The 22,959-nt window shown below is 41.4% G+C and overlaps 1 protein-coding gene across 1 annotated transcript in view; it reads left to right on the top strand.

The window, feature by feature from the left end:
• The first annotated feature begins 1,750 nt into the window (after positions 1 to 1,750).
• The window catches only part of STAB2 (stabilin 2), an 86,512-nt gene continuing 65,303 nt past the window's right edge, over positions 1,751 to 22,959 (top strand). Inside the window, exons 1-10 of the mRNA XM_075708114.1 lie at positions 1,751 to 1,834; positions 6,281 to 6,414; positions 7,236 to 7,351; positions 11,560 to 11,645; positions 12,475 to 12,544; positions 13,844 to 13,939; positions 14,244 to 14,369; positions 16,265 to 16,461; positions 17,439 to 17,572; positions 22,478 to 22,611. Coding sequence (XP_075564229.1) covers positions 1,751 to 1,834; positions 6,281 to 6,414; positions 7,236 to 7,351; positions 11,560 to 11,645; positions 12,475 to 12,544; positions 13,844 to 13,939; positions 14,244 to 14,369; positions 16,265 to 16,461; positions 17,439 to 17,572; positions 22,478 to 22,611 — 1,177 coding nt within the window. The remainder of the gene's footprint in view (positions 1,835 to 6,280; positions 6,415 to 7,235; positions 7,352 to 11,559; positions 11,646 to 12,474; positions 12,545 to 13,843; positions 13,940 to 14,243; positions 14,370 to 16,264; positions 16,462 to 17,438; positions 17,573 to 22,477; positions 22,612 to 22,959) is intronic.

The following is a 22,959-nucleotide window of genomic DNA, read 5'->3' as shown; positions in this document are numbered from 1 at the left end:
TTGATTTACAGCTCCTTTCACCACTGTGCTGTCTGAAGTGGCAACAGGCAAGAAACCCTGCTGACCTCAAGCTGCTGCGGATGCTGTCAGCTTCTGCCACGACGCATGCAGGGACCAGGCAAACGTGTTTTGCCCAGGTAGCGCAGACCCTTCCCAGAGAGCCACCCTGCCCACGCTCCAACAAGGCACAGCTGCAGAAGAGGGAGGATAAAGTTTTACTCCCAAACATCCCACGGAGGATGGCATGTGGCTGTGGGCTATCATCAAAGGGGAGAGAAGATCCTCCAGGATTCTGCTCTTTTGGAGAAAAACCTGAGACATTCCTTCCACCAGGCCAGGCTGTACATTGTATGCAAACCAAAGTAACACAAAAGGCCTTGACCTCAGAAAAGAGAAATGGCACTTCTCAGGGCCATACGTACCGTCAGCATGTACGTCGTGACCCCTGGCTGCTATGTTGTCTGCATAAACAAGAAATTATTTACTTTCCTCATTGTATAGCAGAAAGGAACAGGATCTGATGACCGCGCAGGAAACATCTTGCCCTGCCATCTTCTACCAGCAATTTTCAGTATTCAGTTAGAGCATATAACAACAGTAGATTAATTTGTGTATTATATATGTATTACCACTGAGTTCTTTAGGAAAATGGAGTTCAAGATAATAGGTTACAACTGCATCAAGCACTACATTTGTGGTCTAAAGGTGAATGCAGCACCTAGCCATGACTACCAATAGAAATTTGGGAGAAAGCACTACGTCTACAGCACTGTACTTCTGTGGATTCTTCAGTCAAAAACATAACATAGTTTTAAAATGCAACTTTGTATTAAGGCATGCTTATGCATTGCCTTCAAATGACTGAAAAATTATAATGCCAGGGGCACAAAGCAAAGCTGGCAAACCAGAGGAAGCCAAATTATTAGCTATTTAAGAAATGGGAGAGGCTGTCTGTACAAGACTGACCAGAGCAGCAGCAAAGAGCAGCACTAGAAAAGAGCTGAAGAACTCCGAGAGGAAAGAGGAACAATTTTGATTTGGGCAACTCAAAATGTCTGTCTGTCTACTCATCCCTCCTACCAATATGCAAGTAACATAGCCGAGTTCCAGGAAACCAGTGAAAATGATTTAACCAAAAAAAGCAACAAGAAAAAAAAAATCCTCTTTTTTTATCCAGCTCACCAAAGCTGCAAGATGTTCTTTTGGCCTCCTGAGATAAAGTCGGTAGTATTTCTCCCAGAACCACATTCAGGGGACCCACCCTTACGTTATTAGGGCTGATAAGCCAACTTCCAGAGATCCTTTCTCTGCCTTAGATCAGTTGAACAAATGTAATGATAACAGGCACAGCAATTACTCCAGTTCCCTGTCCATGCCCACCTAGAAGAAGAAAACATCTTCTGTCCTAACATTTCAGTGTCCTTGGTTTTGTTCTGTCAACAGCTTCAGAGAGAGGGATAAATGAACAGAGCCCCGTCAGGATTTCCTGTCATTCAGTTAGGAAGGGTTTATTCAGCTTTGCAGTGAAAACTTTCAGCAAATACCCTGCGTTTTTGAATTTTTCCTGCCTGCAGGCAAGCTTCGCATGCTGTATCCTTCACTCATATTCCTTCGGGAAGACAAGAGTCCTGTTAAACTATTTGCCTAAGAATGCAGAAGAAATAGCACCTCCAATGAATGATCACTTTACGTCAGAATTTTAGTTCTCGTATCTGGAGGGCTCTGAAGGAAAAACCCCAAATTCTTCACAATGGAAAAAAATCCAGTTGTTTTACTCTTTTTGGCTTTTTTGGCTGCAGTGAAACTGTGTTTGACATCACAAGTCCCAGATGAGGTAAGAAGCAGCTTTTTATTTAAGTAATGAATTATTATGTGTCTGTATTACATTATAGGGGTGGGGGTTGTTTCACTGTTATGGAGAGAATGGTTATCAGATACTGTGTCTTATAGAAGAAAAACCCACTTTATGCATCAGTCACTGATGCATATGACACTGAATTATAAACTAAGGTCTGTAATTCAGTCCTCTGAAATAACAGAAATGCATCTGTTTATTCCACATGAGAATTTGGTTCAAAGGATATGTCATGAGTACACTGGAAAAGTCTCTAAAAAGTGTCAAACATGGCAAAAGACTGTAGCTGGCACATTCATCAAAAACAACAAAAGAAAACGGTTAGAATTTCTGATAAGTCAGAAGATGATTTTTCCATAGTGAAAATTATCCACTCTACCAACCACGAGGAGGAAAAGCTATTTCAGACAAGTGGGGAAAAAATTCTAAGGAATTGAGCTACTGGAAGTAATTGTAGGAAGTTATAAATTTACATAAAAGATTTGTAGAGTTTTGGGGAAGTGGTGCATTTGGCATTACAAATCCTATGGATTTGTGGAACTTCACAAAATCTGTTTTCACCGCCCTCATAGAGAGGCAGAAAGTGTTTGGTTACAAATCTGAACCAGGAGTTCAACAGCAAGACATTCACTCAGTTAAACTACCTCTCAACATGAGGCTTTAAATTACAGTGTTCTGGAGAAAAAACACTTGTAGAAGAGGAAACAAAAGGACAGGGAGAAATGGGGGGGGGGGGGGGGGGCGGGAAAGGGCAGCCACTCAGGTTGGTTTTTTTGTTGTTTGTTAGGTTGAGTTTTTTAAATGGAAAAATAATTTGAAAAGTACAAACAGGTACTGGGTAATGGGTTAATCTTATTCTGTCTCTAAAAAAAGAGCCACTGACAAATCACCTTTCTTCCATTATTCCATAATAGCAAAAGGGAAAATGAGGAAATGGGAGAAAGTGGAAATAACTCCACCATTCCAAAATAAAGAGTTTTTTATAGCTGATAGTAGGGAAAGGGTACAACCTATTTTTATTTAGATTTTACCTTTTCAAGATCTCTTTGAATTTTCTTGTTCCAAATATGAAATTTTGTAAGGTGCTTTTTTGATGACCACTTCTGCAGTGAGATCATTTCAGCTACTCCTACCAACAGTTTTTTCAGTTCTGAACCTTCATATCCTACAAGCTCAGCAGTTTATCCAGACTCTTAATGGCTCACCCCAAGCACCTGTGAGGAGCAGGGCTTAAGTAGCATACTTGGTTAAAGACTCAAAAATCAGCCAATGCTCTGAGTTTATGATTCTTCAACATTAACAGTACTGATTTGACTCAGTGGAAATGCTCATAGGAGTTAAGGTGCCCAGACTGCGCGTTTGTGCTGTGTTGGTTCTTGCTGTGGTGCACGCAGAGTCTCTTGTTAAGGGTGGGCCGTTACGGTGCCTGCACTGGTGCTGAGCACCAGGGTTTTGAAAGGCTTGAAGCATTCAAGCTCCCTCATGTTGGTGCCTCATGAGGTGGTTTTGGATGGGAAGCAAGGTGCAGAGATGCTCTGGTTTGAGTTTGTGGGAGCCACCTTAGACCTGAAGCCCAAAGAGATGGGTCAGTCCAGTGCCCCACCAGCACCAGGCTCTGCCAAGAGGGCAGGGAAGCTCCTCAGTCCTCCTAGCATGGCATTGCTCACCACTGCTTTGCCAAGTGTCTGATCGAGCTGTAACCACATTATACCCACATCTGGAAAAAGGTCTCATTTTTATTTCACACACCTGAAATGCATCTACGCAACAGTAAGAGGTTTCACTACCCAAACGCTTGAATGTTACCCAAATCAGATGTCAACAGTACATTTATAAAGACTAAAATGTCACAGCTAAAATAGATGTTGAAATGTACTTATGACTGGGTGATGACTAGCAAGTGGATTCCCTCAGAGCTCATAAAACTTAATCTCCTTATCAGTGTCTGTGATACATCCTTACAATCTTCACTACTGAAATGCGTTGCTATCGCAAACCTTGAAAGAAGGATAACTAACAAGGGGAGAAACCACTGGGGTCAGGGCTTCATCCAGAACTACCAGGCTGTGGCACATGTAGAAATCCTTCCCAAGGTGCCAGTGTACCTTCCCAGGCCAACCGTGAGCTTCTGCAAAGAGGCTGCAGCATCCCACATGTGCCCAGAAGGTCCAGTACTGCCTGGACAGCACAGGGTTGCATGTGCACATACATTGTTTGGGAATACCTGGACAGAAATACTAGAGGATATCTCCATTGAGCAACACGTAACAGCACTGCGATGGGCTCCATCCTTGGAAGTGGTGGCTTTGAATATACCCTGCATAGGAAATAACCTGAAGCTCCTGCTGTGATGCTGCTGCACAAAGGGTTAACAGTCAATTTGCCAAGGCAGGGGATGGAGAAGACCTTGCAGGGGGAGTGTGCAGGTCCCATTCATGTGCACAGGAATTGCCCAGACAGGGTGGGTCTGACGTTCCCCATCCAGCAGGGCTATTGGCAAACCGGGCAGGCTCCAGAGGAGAGCTGGGGGGTGACTCAAGAATTCGGAAACCAGAGTCATAGCAGGGAATTCAAGAAATGCTATTTATTTAGGTGCACAAAGAAAATATACTTTGATCTCAGACTCTAAGTATTCATAGGACAGGAGCAGTAAACTGTGTACCAGAACAGATTCCTACCTGTCGTGCAAGCTACAGAAAAGCAATGGCTGGAGACTGAAGCAAAACCATCACAGACAAATTATGACAGAAGCAACATACCACAGTTTGTTTCTCCACAACTGGCCATTTCCAAATCAAATGAATGCTTTCTAAAAGATCTTCTTGTTCAAACCAAATTTCATGCAAGAAGCTCCATTTTCCTGCATTATGCTCCTCTGGTATAATTGTCCTTCTGGCTTTCTCATCTGGGAAACTACTTAAAACATCCACAGACAACTATTAACATATGTAAATATTTTCAAATGGATGATGCTGGTAGAACTGGCCCCTACATACATACACACACACATGCATGCACGCACGCACACACACAGTGGGCAGGTGCAGTTTTTCAAGATAAACATTAAGCATTTCCTCACATTGGCTGGCAATGATTCAGATGCTGTCTTAATTGACTACTCGACTGCTTAATTGAAATCCCATTCAGAGAGCTCATTTCAATTCTATTGTGTCAGATAGGAAGTCTCTCTTGGTCAATATCGCTTGAGTGAGTTAAGACCACCTAAACGGTTCCATACTTAGAGAACAGTGGATAAATGGTTATCTTGGAACAGAAAATGGAGCACTTCACAGTACTTCCTCTCCAAGAATGATGATTTCATTTGTTACTTTTTGTTGGTTTTAAAAAATAATATTTTGCATTAGATCATTTCTCACCATTTGTGAATTACAAACTTCTACAAACACTCACCAGGAAGAAAGAAGATGAAGCCAACATTAGATAGAGTTCAGCAAAGACTTTTTGCTTTAAAATAGGTTGACTATTTTAGTAGTAGGAAACAGACCCTATTTTGGTATACAGACATTTACAAACCTATGACTTCTACAACCACAAAATACAATGCCACCACTGTGACAATACCCTAAGCCTTTTCTACTTTTTGCCACCTTCTCAAGTCATTTGTCAGATTTGCATTCTCGAAACTGGGACCTCCACAGCAAGGGGCATGAGCCCTTGGCATTGGAGCTAGAGGACTACGGCCAGGTTTCCCAAGTTGGGCTGGTTCCTTCTGTGGCTTTCTCTAGGTAAAAAAAGAGGAGGCTCCTCTTCTCAGTGTGCTCTGGTGGAGTCAGGCACGTAACCTCTACCAGATTTGAATGCAAAGCTAGACGTCATTCTTTTACACCAATTTGAAAACACTAGCCATAGTCCCTTAGTTCTACATGGTGGTGCTGATAATATGAAACCCGCTTTTGAGAGGAACAAAGGCTTGTGCTGTGCTCTGTGCACACAGAGCCATGAGCAACTTCCTCCACACCTTATGTTTAGCTTTTCCATTGAATGGAGAAGGTACTTGCCGGCACTTGTCTTTCTCCATCCTGCTTTGGGTTTGTGAGGCAACTTCAGAACTAACGCTCCATAGGCTGATGCCGTCTCAGTAACCTGGCTTTTAAGTCTGCTAAACTTAGCATTTGTTGATAAAGCATCCTTAGGAGAAATATGACACTTGGAAGGGTTTATCCTGCAGTGGTTGGACATGACATATTTTGGGCAGACAAGACTACTGCAAAGCCCTAATATGTGGTCTATTACATAGTTTATCTCCAGAGCAGGGAGCTCCTGCTGAACAGGACAGAGCTTGTGTCTGTGCATGAGAGCAAAGCTGAGTTAAATTTGTCATTTTTCAGCAATGCCAATGGGGGCAGAGTTAAACCAATTCAGAGAACTTTTTCCTTCTTTTTAATTAATCTTCTCCTATTACAGATGAAGAAGCAATGTGATCAAAAGCTGCTCATTCGAATGAAAACTGAATGTGTACCTTGCTCTTTAAACCTCAAAACCCAGTGCCCTGCTGGTTACACCAAAATTACCAATGGGACTGGGATACCAGATTGCAGGTATATCTTCTGTCAGAGCTTTTCACTGTGAATACTGTCCTCCATGAATTAGGAAATGTTAATTGATATTACAAATGCTCTGTTCTATGCAATTTCTACGCTTCACCAACTCCAGAACTCAAGCTTCTCTCAAAGTACTTTAAGCCTAAAGTTAACCAGCAAATGATATAAAAGGAAAATCAACATTGCTATTGATGGCCTATCAGATTTTCTTTTGAGTGATATCATAAAATCACTTCCTTGGTTATTCTGCATACTTGATATGAATGATATGTAAATATCATATGATCTACATTATCATGTAAGTGATATTTATATATCATTCATATCATATATTATCATATAAATAACAGATTTTTCAAAACTGCCAGATCGGGGAGGTTGGGGGGGGTGAAGGGCAGGAAGAAATATCTCAAAACAAATTTGAAATCTTGCCTTTCAGATTAGAAAAAAAGAAAAGCACTATTTTAGGGAAAATGTAACTATTTTGAACTTACTTAGCATTTAAAGAACCTTGATACTAAATAATTTTTAAAATACTATTTCAAGCCAAGACTTAGAGAAAATTTGTGTGTTTAGGTTGCAGAAATGAAAAAAAAAAAAAAAAGATAAATATACTATGCAAAAGAAACAGCTCCAAGCATCTTTCTAGACCTAGATATGCAATGTGTGCTTTAATGAAGAAAAAAAGACAGATCAATACCACTAAGCTTAAAGTGCTCTTGTCTGACACTGAAAGGAGAAGAGGAGGTTAAGAATTTCATTTTTCCCCACAGGAGGCTTTTAAGTACTTTAAAGCAGGTCCAACTTCTTTTCCTCAGGTACTATCTAGAAATTAAAACACACACACTTTCTTTTCCGGGATGTCGGCATCATTGTATGAAGGAATTTGAACAACCTGAGTGTTGCCAGGGACACTGGGGCCCAGACTGCATGGGTAAGCTCTTTTTTTTTATTATAGAATTTGAGTAGAAGTAAAACAGTGATTTTTCTTCTTTTCAGAAACTATTCCCATGAGAAGATTGCTCCTCAGAGCTTATTATAGGAGTAGAAATAAATAGCAGTTTTCAGCCAAAACTTAAGAGGATTTGGAGAAAAACACATATTCAAAGCTTCACTTAAAAAGAAAAATTCATAGAAAAATGCAAAAAACTCAGAGAACCCCCTTGGTTTTGAGATTTTCAAAACAAGTTATTTCAGTCAATGCTTGCAAAGTGACTTTTCATCTGGGAGGATCTCCACAACAGATTTTAAAAATTAAAATTTTCAAACTGCAAGTTTAAATGTTTCATTTTAGGTCAAAAATACCCTCATCTGAGTCTGAAATATTTCCAAGTCTCTTTAATTCTTTACTTTTTGATGCAAGGAGGGTCTTTCCTTTCAGCTCAACTTGAAACAGGTTTTCCCTCCAAGGTTTTTGAACCTCCCACGAATGCTAAAGGCCATTACTGAAGCAGGGGTAATCAGGAGTGCCTCTCTTCCCGGTGCCCCTTCCTCAGGAAAAGCCTTTCAGCATCTCCACAAGTGCATCAAACCTCAGGCTACTGAGGTGGGCATCAAGGCCCGCAGAGGAAGTTTCCCTGCCCAGAGTATTTCCTCCTTTAGTTAATGGTTTAGATAACAAAGTAAAGGTCTGGTTCAACATCTGTGAAGTCCTTTTGTCCACAAAATAGATAATTTTTTAATTATTATTATTTATTTTTTTTAGGTTGGAAAAGACCATTAAGATCAAGTCCAACCATTAACCTAACAAAACCAACTCCACTACTAAACCAATTAAGGGTGGAGTAATAATTTCATGTTTCCTGGCTTGGTGGCTGGATTATTTTTCAATGAGTAAAACTAGGAATCACTAAGGTTGGAAAGGACCTCTAAGATCACCAGTTTTTAGCATGGCCCAAGCTATGATTTAAATACCAGTCATTTATCTACTAAAGCAAAATAGTCAAACCCCAACTTACAGCTACTTCTAGAGAAAAGATAGGCAAATAGCTGAGTACGTAGTGTGTGGTCCTGTCTTCTTCTGAAGATAACCACTTTCGTGGTGATTTACCATTTTTCCACCAAATGCAGCCTAAGGGCCTGGTAGGAGGAAGGCAATGCTACATGTGATTGTCATCCCATACTTCTGGGCGTTCTGGGAGGCCATGCAAGGGTCATGGGCGTTTCTAGAGAGGGGCAGAGCTCGCTGCCCCCGAGCCAGAGTCCTGCCTGCACTGCTGTGGGCAGGAGGCTGCAGAGGCGAGGAAGCCCTCTTTTCCTTTGGACAAACTTCCTGGCCCCAAAAAGCAAAGAATCAAGGTCTCAGCATTGTTTCTGCGCTCATCTGGAGGAAGAAAATAGCTCTTTACATTATCGTAATCTCTCTAAGAGCATATGGCATGCCTTGAGATGTTTGGAGGAAAGTCGGTCCTTCCTGAGGCCAGAGAAAAATCCCTGATTAGGGGTTTACTTCACAATTAGTATCTGACGGCAATGACAAAATTAGGTCTTAAATAGCACTCTGACTTCCTTAAATGATAGGACATGCTGAAATACACAGTGTGAATGAAAGATGTTTTGTCCCCTTCCCTCCCCACAAAGCGCCCCAAGACAACAAGCCGCACACCCATCCCTCTGTAAAAAGGCATCAAGGAATAAAGGGAAAAGTACGGGCACTGGGGAAAGGTCCAGGGAAAAAGAGCACAGCCTTTTAACACTGCCAGTGTCATCCAACCACAGATGCCAAAACTGGTGGAGCTCAGATGCCCCACATATGCAACTGATGGGCTTCAGCAGGAGCTACTCCCTACCCCAGCTCAGGTTGCCACTCTGGGCAAATATTTGCATGGCTCCAAAGAAAAGCCTGGGTACCAACTGAAAGGTGCCCGGTATGAGCAACTGAGTAGAAAACACTACAAGAAGAAAGAAAAAAATGTGAAAAAGAAATAAAAAGGCCAAGAGAAAAGATAATAAACCTAATTCTATCAAATTATACGTCTAAAATACATCTTCTTTACAAGTTCTACCCACTGCTTCAGCCTGCAGGGGTAATCCAAGAAGAGGCTGCATTTGAAAACACATGGGAAGTGCTGAATTAAACTCTATGAGGTAAAAAAGCTGGCAGATTTAAGCTCGTTTGGCCTAGGTATAAAGATTAGGCCTTCGTCCTCTGATAGCAGTAAGAGTTAAACAGAAACATCTCTTTTTTACTACTTTTCAAAAAACATCCTCAACAGAAGTGACGGTCTTGCTCCTCTCTGGTACCAGAGTGGCAGCAGGTGACTGTGCCAGCGTCACTCCAGTGTCCCAGCACTGCCTCCTATGGCCCCGCCAGCCTGACCAAACTCATACAACAATATCGTAATTTGCTAAACTTCTGATAAAGCTGTCTCTTGGTGCTGGTATCAAAACAAGAGACCAGAGGTAGTGAAGACAAGGGGAAGCGTAAAGAGTATCAACTGCAAAAAGAAAGTTTTGTCAGCAATTTTAAAGTATGCTTTCCTAGAATTTATACCATAAACTGAGTATTCTTGTGATTTCTCTATCTTTGCACATTCAATAAAAGCATCAGTGCAGTTAAAATTGTTTCCATTCAGAGCAAATATTCAACAGTTTGTGCCTGTGTCAGTCCTAAAGATGAGATTTAGCTATCACACGGTAGCCAGAAAACAAGACTCACTAAAAGCCACTTTAAAGATTAAAGTATATGTATTTACTATTTTACCTCATTTCTGGTTACGTCATCTCAACTCTTAATAAATCTTTTTATTTCAGCAAGTATGAAATAAACTGCACTAAAATTTTCATCTTTGAATTTCTTGGTCTTTTCACAAGAAGCTGACTCAGATCCAACAGACCTCACAGTCTCATCATTAAGGAATAAATTGAGAAATATTGACAAATTGATATAAAGCCAAAGCCTTCACTAAAATTAGATGTATACATATACACATCCACTTATTTGCTCATCACTCTGTCCAAATCAAATTAATTTTCATGAAAACTTCCGTATCACTTAAACACTCTAAAAGAGGATTAGGTTACTCAGTGGGAGCATAAATCCAGTGCTGCTCATCTCAACCCACACAGAACAAACTGAGACTCTTTATAAGCAATAAATCTACCAGTAAGGTACAGCAGAGAACCTAAGAGGGCAGTTCAAGTTTGCTACATTTAAATACCACCTGCATCAGGATTATGGTTCTTAATGGGAATTCCGATTATGGGAAGAAAGAGCTTATGGAAAGGAGTTAAATTATTTCCATGGAGAGGTTGCACAACTATAAAAAAAAAAGATATCCCTACAGGGGGAAAAAATGATGGAACAATCTGACTAAAAATATGTATTTCCTACAGGCAACCTTTCAGTAAAAATTCAAATATTGAAAAATATCAGGCAAAAGTTAAACTATTTTGATTTAAATATGCAGTTATTGTTTCTTAGTCTCTCCTGCTGGCTGGGGCTTTTGGTCAGACTCTGTCTCACCTCCTATACCACTGCCTGTAATCATGGTTTTAGCGCCAGAGGATCTGAAGAACACAGAACATCATTGGCACACAAGTTTTACTAGTAACTACAGCCCATTGGACAGAAGTGGGTAATGAGATACCCAAATTTCAATTTCCAAGATAATTTGAATCAAATATCAGAGTCTTATGGGAGGCAGCAGGAAGAATGGAAAACTTTCCACATAAAGCAAATGCCATTTGTGGGGAAAAGAAAAAGGCTTAGTTAAACTCTAATTTAGCATCAAATATAATTCTGACAGCACATTTTCAATCAGTCAGAGTTGTATTAACAAACAGAAGTGGTCAGGCAAACTCCACTTGTATCGAAAAAGTTAACGGTTTAGAGTGGCTGCAGATAGAGGTGGATCAGCAGGAATAAAATCAATATAGTACTCTAGAATAAGAAAACCTTTTTTTTGTACAATCTATTGATTATAGTCACTAGCTTAAGTTCCCATACTAGAGAGGGTGACAATCTCTACTGAAGCCGAGATTCTAGTGAAGAGATTCGGGCAGCTGCAAAATAGCAGCAGTCACTCGAGGTCCCTGTCTGGCCCCAAACCATGCAGCCTCTGAGGTCATCACCCTTAATGTGCAAGGGAGGCATAAGGGCCAGAGCAAGTTGACTGATGGCTTTAACGCTGTCATTTCTAGCCTGTCCGGGAGGAGCTGCATCACCATGCAACAGGAGAGGACGCTGCTCCCAGGGTATAAATGGGGATGGAACGTGCACTTGTCAGGTACGCCCCTTCTTTTAAATGAAAAAATACAGTAGCATATAAGCTCTGCTAAGAAATAATGCATATTATGTGGTACAAATACATTAAAGGAAAGTATTTCAGAAATAGCAGAGATGATCTGTTCATTTTTTGCTTAGTTTGCACTAATCTTCACACTATTATTTCTACAGATGAGCAAGTTTGGGTGATATTATTAAAGAGCTGTTCCATCTTGTCTTCCTGAAAACAGGTGGTTTGGGTTCCTCTGGTTTTAAGACTCTGCTATTACTTATGACTTTTTGCCCTAATTAGAAAGGACTTATACTTGGGACTAATACTCTCAATATAACGTTCCTTTGCTGAGAGTGCAATGTGCAGTGCTTAATAACTTCAGCCAAAAAGATTTTTTAAAAAAACAACTCGAATCTTTTCCACTTCCCCCTCTACTGGTTAATCTTTCCATTACATCAAAAGCACATCTTCTGGGGATGTGTAAAAAGAGACAGAGTGAGTAGTCAGAAAATACAACCTAACAATTGTAAGAATGATTTGGGCATTAGGCTTGATTACTGTTCTTTATTGTTAACTTGATATTCATAACATCTGATTTGATTTGAAGTGTAAGACCTAAAAATTTAAAATAAAAAAAAGACACAGAGAGGAAAAAAAAACATTCAAAAGACAATGTTTTCTAGATTGCGGTAGTCATCTCTGATTTTCTGACTGAACCTTTCATGTTATTTTCTTTTGGCAGCTAAAGATGCTGTTTTCAGGCTGCTAAGTAAGCATATATCTATATATAGAGATAGATGAGAAACTTCAGTTTCAATTTCCATTCTGTAATTCACAGAAAGGCTTTGGCGGGACAGCCTGTGAAAAATGTGCTGAAGATTATTTATTTGGTCCTCACTGCACATCAGGTAAGTTTGAGCTTTCTTTACTGAAGTGGGGAAAAAACCTCAAGATGTACATAAAGTTACTTCTGAAGAGAGACACGAATGGCCTCCCTTTAAACGGTCCGTGTTGGCCTTTCTACACTAATCCAGCACCACTGCTGACTCAAAGGCCCTTTTTCCACCAGCTGTCCACTGGATGCCAGTGTTGATACACAGAAATGTAACTGAGCCAACATTTTCATGAAAATAGGGTACCTGAATGAATGCAAGATTGTAAATGTAATTATTTTCCAAGAAGCTACCAGAGGACTCAACTGCATATTAATTTAAGCAATATTTTACACTTCAGCTTTCAGATATTTGAGCTCCTCCAAGTTTTCTAAGCACCTATATGTACTGTGCGTTTGTGACTAACTGCTTTTCAGCAATGCCTTAGACAGCCCTGTTTTTTAGATTAGGACTGCTAACATAGATAGAATGTTACTAATTAATTAATGTAGGTGATTCGCATGAACACAGGATATGTTTGTAAAGGGAAGAGGATACGCTACATCACTGCAGCTTAAACATGAAGTCACCAATACAACTCTGTACATCTTAGAGGCATTTCCAAGTGTAACTGTAAAGGACCTTTTTAAAAAGCATCATTATCATAATTGAAACAGTTACAACTAAAAAGCTTTTTAAGTATACTTAAGTCTTCAAAACCCACTTATAAAAGGGTCTCATAGTTGCCTGGACTCTGAATACAGCACTTGTGTGCATATTTGTCACAAGGTTTATAACCAGAAATAACAGAATGTAGCAACAGGACCAGAAAAAAACCCTGAGGCCTACACAGTGATTAATTACCCTTTTAACTAAATAAATTGTTCGGGGGGGGAAAAAGTCACAAAACTCATCTTTTCTGGAGGTGTTTGAGAGAGGCAAACAGAACTGAAGCAAAAATGAGCAATTTGTTAACAGTCATAAAAACAGTCTCTGTTACACGTTATATTCAATTTTGGCTCAGGGCTGTATGTCAAATTTCACAAGTTTTATGGTATTAGCAACTAGTCAGTTTGGTGTTTATAGCACATGTCCTGAAGATTTTCAGGCCCCAGGCTATTAACAGCCTGCAAAAATCAGTGTGTTATTTACTGATGTATGCAACTGTCAGTATTGATCTTCTCATTAATGGAAGCCTATCAATTCAGGAACTCAGGTCAAAGCTTGGTTTGGCCAAAGTTGTTGGCCAGGACACTGTTTGCTATGGGTAACCACTAACGATGTCTTTCCAAACACCATTATTATTCAGTAAAACCAATCCATCTCTCCATATAGTTTGCAACTGTGTTCATGGAGTATGCAACAGTGGAATTACAGGGGATGGAAGATGCATTTGCCTGTCTGGATACAAAGGGCTCAGCTGTGATCAGCGTAAGTAGATTGTTTTCTAGATAAGATATATCCAACAGCTCTGATACAGTTAGAATTGGCAAGGACGAATGTAAAATTAGTCTCAGGTTAGTCACTCTAGAGCAACCAAACATACACTGAACCTCAAACCCTGTGTGTGAACTCCCATAACCATCATCAGCACTTCAATTGCCAGAAAAATTATGGCAGCAATGGGATCGATGGTTCCTAGACTGGGCGTACTTTGAACTACTATACTGCAGAACACAATGCCTCCTGGCACAGTGTGCAGACACAGCTTAACCTGTCACACTCTGTCCCTCAGCGATAGCCGAATGCAAGGCCTTGCGGTGCCCTGCAAACTCCAGATGCGCTGCCTCAGGCGAGGATGGAAGACAACTACAATGCACGTGTCTGCCCAACTACCATGGGGATGGTACACAATGTGAACGTGAGTGATTTGCATGTCCACCGAGTTCTTTGCATACAACATCATTGGTATTATAGTTCTGATATTGAGTGTGCTTTTGAACCAAATCTCACCATCTAATTGTTCTTGGGTTCATGTCCCAAAGCAGTCTCATGTGCACAAACTAGATTCCTTCAGTATGAAACTAAACCCTAAAATGTGCTTCAGAAGCACATCAGTCCAATTGCTAACAAGTTTCAGTCCATGCAACCAGACTAAAGCTAGTAAACCCCCTTGCAATACGTAGTGTGGATACTGGGTCATCACTGCTTACAAATCCATTCCTATCACGTCCCTCTACTTGCTAAAGTTCAACCTCATAGTTTGCTTCCATAAAAATCAACAACAGCAACCAACAGCTTATATTTATTGAATATCCATCATGTGGCAGCTCAGCTTCATCACTAAGCATAAACTCTACAGTCAAGTAAAGCTCATTTTAGCTTTCCTATTTTTCATGAAACAAAGCTAATAGTATCTCAGCTAGAGGTAAAAGTCTACCTTAAGGTTGTCTTTATAGACACCTCAATTTGCCTCTGAATGCTTAAATTAACAATATTACAAGAGTCCAGATTTTCTTTCCTCTACTTATATTATGTCTTACAGCACCAGTTCTTCCTTCTAGACCAATTGCAATGAAGAAAATGGTTGTATCTGATACTGGAAGCACTATTTCGTAAATGTTGGCTTGGATCAGGCCACAAATACAATACATTCTTCTATGGACATTCTTCTAGTGGGCAACATAGACAAGCGAGAGACAAAGAAATTGCAGCAAACAGCAGAGAAGGAGGATGCTAGTATCCCTACCTCTCTTGGGTTTTGTATTGATGCAGTCTGTGTGGATGTTGCTCCTCTGTCCCAGTGCCTTTAGATACCGGGGTCATCTGTGGCTTAAGCCAGTGTCTTTTACATTTGACTGGCTGGGAAGCAGAGGGCCAGCAACTGCAGCACAGCTAAGTACGTAAGTGAGGATAGCAGCAGCTGCCCCAGACTCTGCTTGAAGGTGGCGTTGCTTATGGTCAATTTGAGCATGTGTCTATGTGTATACGTGCGTGATTTCACACCGGAACAGAAGAAAAGCTTGAAAGAGTGAAGCTGAGCATTGCCAGCTCTCTCATTCCCAGCTGAGGGGGGAAGAAAGGGAGGAGGAGAGGGGAAGACAGTTAGCAGCACCAGCTTTTAGATGAGCCCAGGGCCTGCCACCTTCCAGCTACAAGGTGTGCTTGACCATACCCTAAACTGGACACAAAGGTGTAAGAAGATGTTCTCCAAGCACTGCTGGACTATAAACAAGGACAAACAATGCCATTGCCTTGAAAAAAAGGGCTCATGGAAATAACTAGTAAGCTTCCAGTCCAGTCCTGAAACTACAGCAGTGTGGAAGACTCAACTAAAGCACTTGCTGGCCAGTTTTCCACACAGCTGAACAGGTGACATTATATTGTTTAATTACCGGAAAGAAAACAGCAAAGGCCTATTGTATTGAGAAATATTTTCCAACTGATCTAACATGTGCTTAAAGCTTGTACAGACCTCATATCACCTATCTGACCTTCTCTGGTTAAAATCCACCAGAGAACAGGGAAATAGTTGTGATATTTTAATGAGCACATTACATGTTTTAATCTGTTTATAACACAATTTGCCAAGTTAAGAGATCATTTTCTGTTCAAAAGCAAACAGTTGGTTGCTATGTTAGTATAAACACATTCCTCCCTTCTGTCTTCATGCCGCCACTATACTTCAGACTTGGCTGTTATGCAAAGTTTAGTCTACCCAGGCTTTGTTTGGCATGGAGGTGCTCTGGCAAATCCTCATCTTCAATTTCAGAACTGTGGGCAATAATTCATTTACTTTACTTCTTTTTTCACAAGCTATCAACCCATGCTCCAAAAAGGTCTGCGATCCTAATGCCGACTGTATTTACCTTGGACCAAATCAGCACAAATGTACCTGTCAAGAAGGTTACAGAGGGGACGGTCAAGTCTGCTTACCCATAGACCCCTGCCAAGCAACATACGGGAATTGCCCTGCACAGTCTACCATTTGCATATATGATGGTCCAGGAAAGGTTAGTGTTGAACGGGTGCCCCAGACATTTCCTATGTCAACCGCCTAGGAAGGAATAATGCTTTCTGTCCGAAAAGAAGCCATGAGGGTACAGGAACAGGCCTCAGGGAGGCCCAGCTCTGCTCCTAGCTTTGTCATGAGCCCTGCTGGTGACCAGGAGTGAGCCCCTTTACCTCCCTATGTATCTATGTGGTGCTTTCCCCTCTGAAAATGGGAATGGCAATAGTGTTCTTTTTCCTGGAATATTTAGGTTCAGATTTGCCTCCCCAAAATGAAGGCACTGAAATGAAGCTTCTCCAAGTTAAATTTTCTCTCTTTGACCACAGGGGGCTTGTAGGACCAGTAGAGTCCTTACGCAGGCATCACAGATAAATGCCTACAGTGAATGTATTTAGGAAAGAAGTAATCTGGGTCTTTGAGGACTACCAATGAAAGACACCATATAAAGGCTGCTGTCGGGAACTGGCTCGGGTTTCCATGTGTAAAACTCCTGCCACCGAGAAAGCGAGACCAGAAAACCATGCCTGTTTTGCCTGGACATCCTGAAGAGCCGAAAAGGGAGTCAGTCATCCAGGGTCATCCTGCAGTTCACGTTCATATAAGTGCTGATACACCTCACTCGTTAACGTTAATAATATGCATTGGCACTCATTTTGGGAGGCAGAGGGCTGTGGGAACAGAGGTAAAAAATCTGACCTACCCACACTGACTTTAAATGTTCTCTGGTCAAGGAAGTGAATCTAAAGGGCTTTATCTGATGGAAATTTTTCTGAGTCAGTAGTTTTCTGGAGTGGATAAAACCTAGAAGGGAGCTGTATAAATATGGATAAGCTTTATACTTGCATCTGAACTCACCATGTGATTAACTAAGGCTTTGGAAGCTCACTGTCTTTAGGCCCTAGTTCCAGAAAGTATGCTGAAATCCACAATTTGTGCATGTCTCATTTTTCTCTCCCCTCTCCCATCTTTCTGATCTAGTCCCACTGTGAATGCAAGGAGCATTACACAAACTTTGTACCTGGGAAAGGATGCAGCATGACGGACCTGTGTGAAACAAACAACACCTGCCACAAAACAGCTAAATGCTCAATGGTTGCACCAGGACAGATTATGTGAGTCTTTTTGCTTATTAAAGCTTTCACCCAGTTTCCCCCTCCTTCCCTAGTAAACAGGCTGCAAAAACAAATCCAGTGGATGAACACTTCCTGAAGTTATCATTAATGGCTCCTTTATCAAGGACAAATTACAAGATTTAATGGGGTTAGGATCAACCAATTAGTGTAATGTTTGATTTCATCAGTCCAATTGCTAAAACCTACCAAGTTTTATTTTTATAACACTCAGAGGTCATTTCTACAGTATTAAATAAAAAGGACCAAGACCTCTTTTCTGTTCCACAGGGCAAGCAGCATGGTCGTGCTCACAGCTAAAGTCTCTTCTTCCAAAACAGAGTCACTGCCTCTTGGCAGAAGTCCCTGGCACACACTATCCCTTCAGCTGTGCCTGGGCACTGCCTGGGAAAATGCTACTTGGTGTGGGCCAGAAACATGCCAGGCAGCATGCTAAAAATTAATCAGCATTAATTATCATGAGACAGCGCTGGAGCCCTGGCTCTTTTTAGTATACTAATACTAGGGAACCTGACTCCCATGCTGTGAAAGCAACACCAACCTCAGCAGATGCGTCCAAGCCTCAAGATAAGCACGTGGGAAACCGCAAAACCTCTGGCAGAGTTTGTTTTCCTGTACAGAAATGTGCTACACAGGTGTTAGGAGGTGTTAAACTTAACAAAGCTATCTCAAACCTAACAATTTGGATGACATGTTTCTATAGCCCAGTGATGGCTAGTACTGGGTTTAAAGAGGTGTCCCTGAAATGTTAGTTTTCAGGAGCTGAGAGTTTGAATGTGAAAGACAAGACAGGCCATTAGTTGTAAGTTGGGAACAAATTATTTGTCATATAGTTCTATATAGACAAAAAGAGTTCACTCGGGAGAATATTCTTGTTGCCAGTTATTGCTTCATCATGCAGCTTTCTCTTACAGTGTAATATCAACATCACTTTTGTGTAAGCTATTGTGTGTTTCAAACAAGTTTAGAATATCCCCTAGTTCATTTCTAGAGCATACTATACTACTCAAACTGCATTTAGTATATACTTATACTATACTTAGTATAGTATACTACTATACTACACAACATGAGTTGAAAATTAAAATAAAATTCCCCATCACATAAATCAGGACCTTTCTTTCCTAATTTGACACTACTTCACTGTTGCAATTCAATTTTCAATGGCTCAGGAAGTTTTGAGAATTTGGGAATGGGAAAATTAAAAATTTGTGACTGGGGAAGAAACAAGCAATCCAGACGCTTTGACATCATTCATTCAGTGACCTTTAATGGCAAAAACAAATATGCAAGAAAGGAGTGGGATTCAAATGAAACTAAAACTATCTATTTGGCAAAAAATTGAAATGATAGTTTCCAACTAGGGAAAATCCATTTATGAAAGAGGAACTTCGCAAAGAAAAACATTGACTGGTAAATGTGGGCACAGTAAATTGTTTCTGATAAGTGACAGACACTGTATTTTGGCTGTATCCCAAATTTTAAATGTATTTGGGAGGGCTTGTTTTGGTTTTTTTTTTTACTTCTTTTAAAACACAAAGCTGTAACAGAGGCCACAAACCTGGATTGCTTCCTTTCTTTTGTTTTCGGTTTTGTTTTTATTAAAGATGCAGTTGTGCTGTTAGCTTTCCCCATATAGAGTCACTTCTACTTTCTCCAGAATCAAATTATTTGTACAGGAATAAATCTCTTGCACAGACAAAGATGTAGAAAAGACAAATATTTAGTTTGTGAACATAACAACCTCCTGGAAAATCAAGATTGTCACTGTTTTCTGTTCCCATATAGATCTTTCCTGAGTGAGTGCTGACACTTTCTATGGCATTGCTTCAGCACAGTAATTATGTTCAGCCTTGCCCAGAAGCTACAAAGCTTCAACTGGTGCAGAATTACACTGCATATTAGACCATAACCTCTCTGGTTTCTGAGCAGAACTAGCTTTCTGTCAACTAAACTCAATTATTTTCTTTTTTAATCTCACCCTTATTTTTACTCTATGTCTTCAACATAGGAATTAGTAGCTTCATAAACCAACTCTAGTATGCAAGTTTCAGGTAAAATGGAGACAGAAAGCCAAGCTCCCCTTTTCTAGAGAGATACAATTCTCTTCCTCCTCTTGCGTAAGCTGAAGTAGTGACAATTCCCATCTTTTACAGTCCTGCCTATACTGTCTATGCAGCATATATGAAAACATCAAACAACTAAGTTTAAATAGTCCAGCATGGTTTGTTGTAAAGTTTTTCCTCTTCAGAGGCACCCAGCCCATACAGTATACAGTGCATTCAAAGCAAAACCTATAAAGCCATATGCCGTACAAGTTGCAAACCAGATACTCCAGACAGCTAAGGCAAAACTAATCTAGCCAGTCACCCAGCTGGTCCTTCCCGAGCCCAGCCACACAGAGTAAATTACTCCATCAGAAGGGGTGAGGGGACAGACAGGTTGAAGGGTTCAATCCCATGTAATAGGCTAAATGCTAATTGCTAAATGCTTTCCTTTGGCAGTCAAATCCAAACGTATTACTGGATGCCCATTCAGTTATAAGCAATAGTGTCCTCAGAAAAGAAATTTCAAACTATGTAGGTATTTCTGCAGTTCACTGTGCCCCCTGGAAATGATAGCCAAAAAAATTACTATGCTTAACCACCTGTTTCTTTATGATCATTTGCTGAAAAAGAGAGGTTTACTTTGAAACCCTGATCTGATTTCTGCAATATTTCAAGGCTAGTTTCTTTTTTCTACTAAACTATTCCTTGGCTCCTTTGAAGCCTCAGGTTTTTTCTTCTCTGCTCAGAAGTGAAGGGGCCTATGTACATCAATACAGCAATATTTACCCCTTCAGAAGAAAGGGGTCAGCTCCCAAGGAGAAGCTGCTCCTCTCTCCCAGCCCTAAACCCTCCATCCGGGCTCCACAGTCATACCCTCTGCCCAAGAGATCCCCTTAAAAAGAAGAGGGCTCACCATCAGAATTGCATCCTAAAAATTTAAGATGCTTTTAGACTGTTATTTTTAGCCAGGACGAGAAGGAGTCAAAGCTTGAGCCTCTTGGCCAAAATCCCAGCACCCCTCTGAGTCTATACGCAGCCCCCAGATTGCAGGGACTGTGGGGATTTTCAAATATTGATATCACCAGAGAAACAGCTACAGTAGAGACCTTACATGGGGAAACAGGAGATGATTTGACACCAGGTGGATACTACTGTGGGGTGCGAGTGACAGATGTGTGTTTGTAACAAACAGCACATGCAAATGATTCGGCCATTATCTATATAAAGAACAGCTTTTGCTTGTGTGGAGTAATGTTCCTTCTCTAATGATGCCTTTAGAAAAAATATCCAGAGAGATGAATCATTAGGGATAGGGCTTATACGAATACTGAACGTGCCGGAGACTTAATTAGGAAAGGCACTATTAAAAGCCGATGTCTGGCAACACATACCATATAGTTGTGTAGCCTCCTAAATATAGTTAGGGTTTCTTTCTGTGCATGCTACATGTTGAGAATACCTGCTTTAATTTTAGCACTGAAGATGAGTAAACAACTGAGCTGACACCACCAGCCAGTCTCCCAGGAGCAGCCAAGCAGGGGCTGATTTTCTGAAGACTGCAACAGAAAGAGCTGAGATCAGCAAAACCAGCAGGCGTCTATGGCCCCTCACATTGAGGCAGGTTTAAAGAGTCCAGATTTTTTAGAAAGTACTAACCACCTCTCCCAGTGAATAGTCAGGCTGACACAAGGTCAAGGCACATGCAAGTGCTAGTTGCTCTCTGAAACTCACAACCATTTGTACCCGTCAGCACCTAATAGTAAGCATGTGTCAATCACACTGACAAGCAACAATTTCTTCCCCACCTGCCTTGCAATGCTGAGGTCTTTGATGGCCATAAGATTCAGTTTTCATGAGACATGTTCCCTCCTTTATAGGACAGAAAATGTCAGACTGACACTTGGGGTTGTTCTTCCATAAATTTCCTTTAGATTTTGCCTTGGCTGCAATACACTACTTCAAATGCAGCCCATCCCAAGGCAGTGAGGACATTGAGCCCATCTTGACGCCTGCTTTGCACATACTTAGGACTGGGTCAACTGTACATCACTGACACCTTTCACAGGCTGGAGTCTCCAGGGGACAGCCGGGGTGTTACAGATGAGACGCTATTTCCAGTGCAGAGACAGCAGCAGCATAAAGCATACATCTGAACAAGCGTGAGATCTCATGCTTCAGCAGCTTCAGAAAAAAAGATAATGTTAAAGTACAAATACCATTGCCCAAAACGGTGGTGTTACTTAAGGGGCAGGGTAACAAAAAAACACTTTGCTTTGTTGAAAGGACTGACACCCCTTCCTGCCTTTTCCTACCAGCCCCAAATAGCTATCACAAGGATTGACGAGCTGCCATCACCCCCTTCATACGTAGCTACATCGATCCTGCCGAGTCCCACGTGGTAAGCGGGGGCTTCACGCAACCGTCTCCCTGCCACAAGGGTGGCACCCCGCACATTTATGCCAAAGCCCCTCCGTGCCCACAGGCAGGCAGGCTCAATGGCTTTCTGGGCTCCAGCAATCACAGCATTTGGGGACGAGAGGCTGCACCGCAGCTAGGGGCATCATGTAGCCCCTGTTCAAAGAGGCCCTGCAAGACAGACACCTCTGCCTCTTGGCCCAGCTGACAGAAGGACATCACGTCAGGCAAGCAGCCACCAGGCTGCCCTACATACTGACATACTTTTACAGCATGCAGAAGCAAAGGTTAAACTAAAATGCATTGGTGCTTCCTGAAAATGCCTTCAGAGAAGCAATTAAGTAACCCCTGGAGCAGGTTTAGCTAGAGCCTCGCTGACACCACAAGGCATCAGCCCACAGCTAAAATGATGATCCCCTCACAGGTGTACATGCCAGCAGGGCTCCGTGGGGAATGGGTTTGTGTGCTATGGAAACATCATGGAGCGCCTCCAGGATCTGAACACCGAAGTGGGAGGACGGTGGCAAGGCAAGCTGACATCTGCCTTATCGCTCATGGGTAAGTGACCCCACGCAAGCAGAGTCAGGTCCTGCTGGGTGGATTGATCTTGCCCTGTCTTCCCCCAACGCTCCCCGCTGCAGGAAGGTCCCGCTAATGGCATGACACAGCATGCACGCTACTCACCGCAGACTCCCTCTGACCACCTAAAGCTGCCTTTGCTCACCATGCCATGCAATCTGCAAGAATTTCCAAGCAGAAGTGCTAAACACATTCCCACAACCCTTCACACATCATTTGGTATCACCAGTGGGTTTTGCCTCATGGTAGGATAAGTGCAATCATCCCACTTTCTCTCCCTCCCATTGATTTGGATAATTGAGATTTGATCTAGAATGATGCACAGAA

This window comes from Pelecanus crispus, chromosome 1 (genome assembly GCF_030463565.1).
Source record: "Pelecanus crispus isolate bPelCri1 chromosome 1, bPelCri1.pri, whole genome shotgun sequence".
Taxonomy (NCBI): Eukaryota; Metazoa; Chordata; class Aves; order Pelecaniformes; family Pelecanidae; genus Pelecanus; species Pelecanus crispus.
The sequence above is the reverse complement of the archived record's forward strand: the minus strand, read 5'-3'. Positions and strand labels throughout refer to the sequence as shown.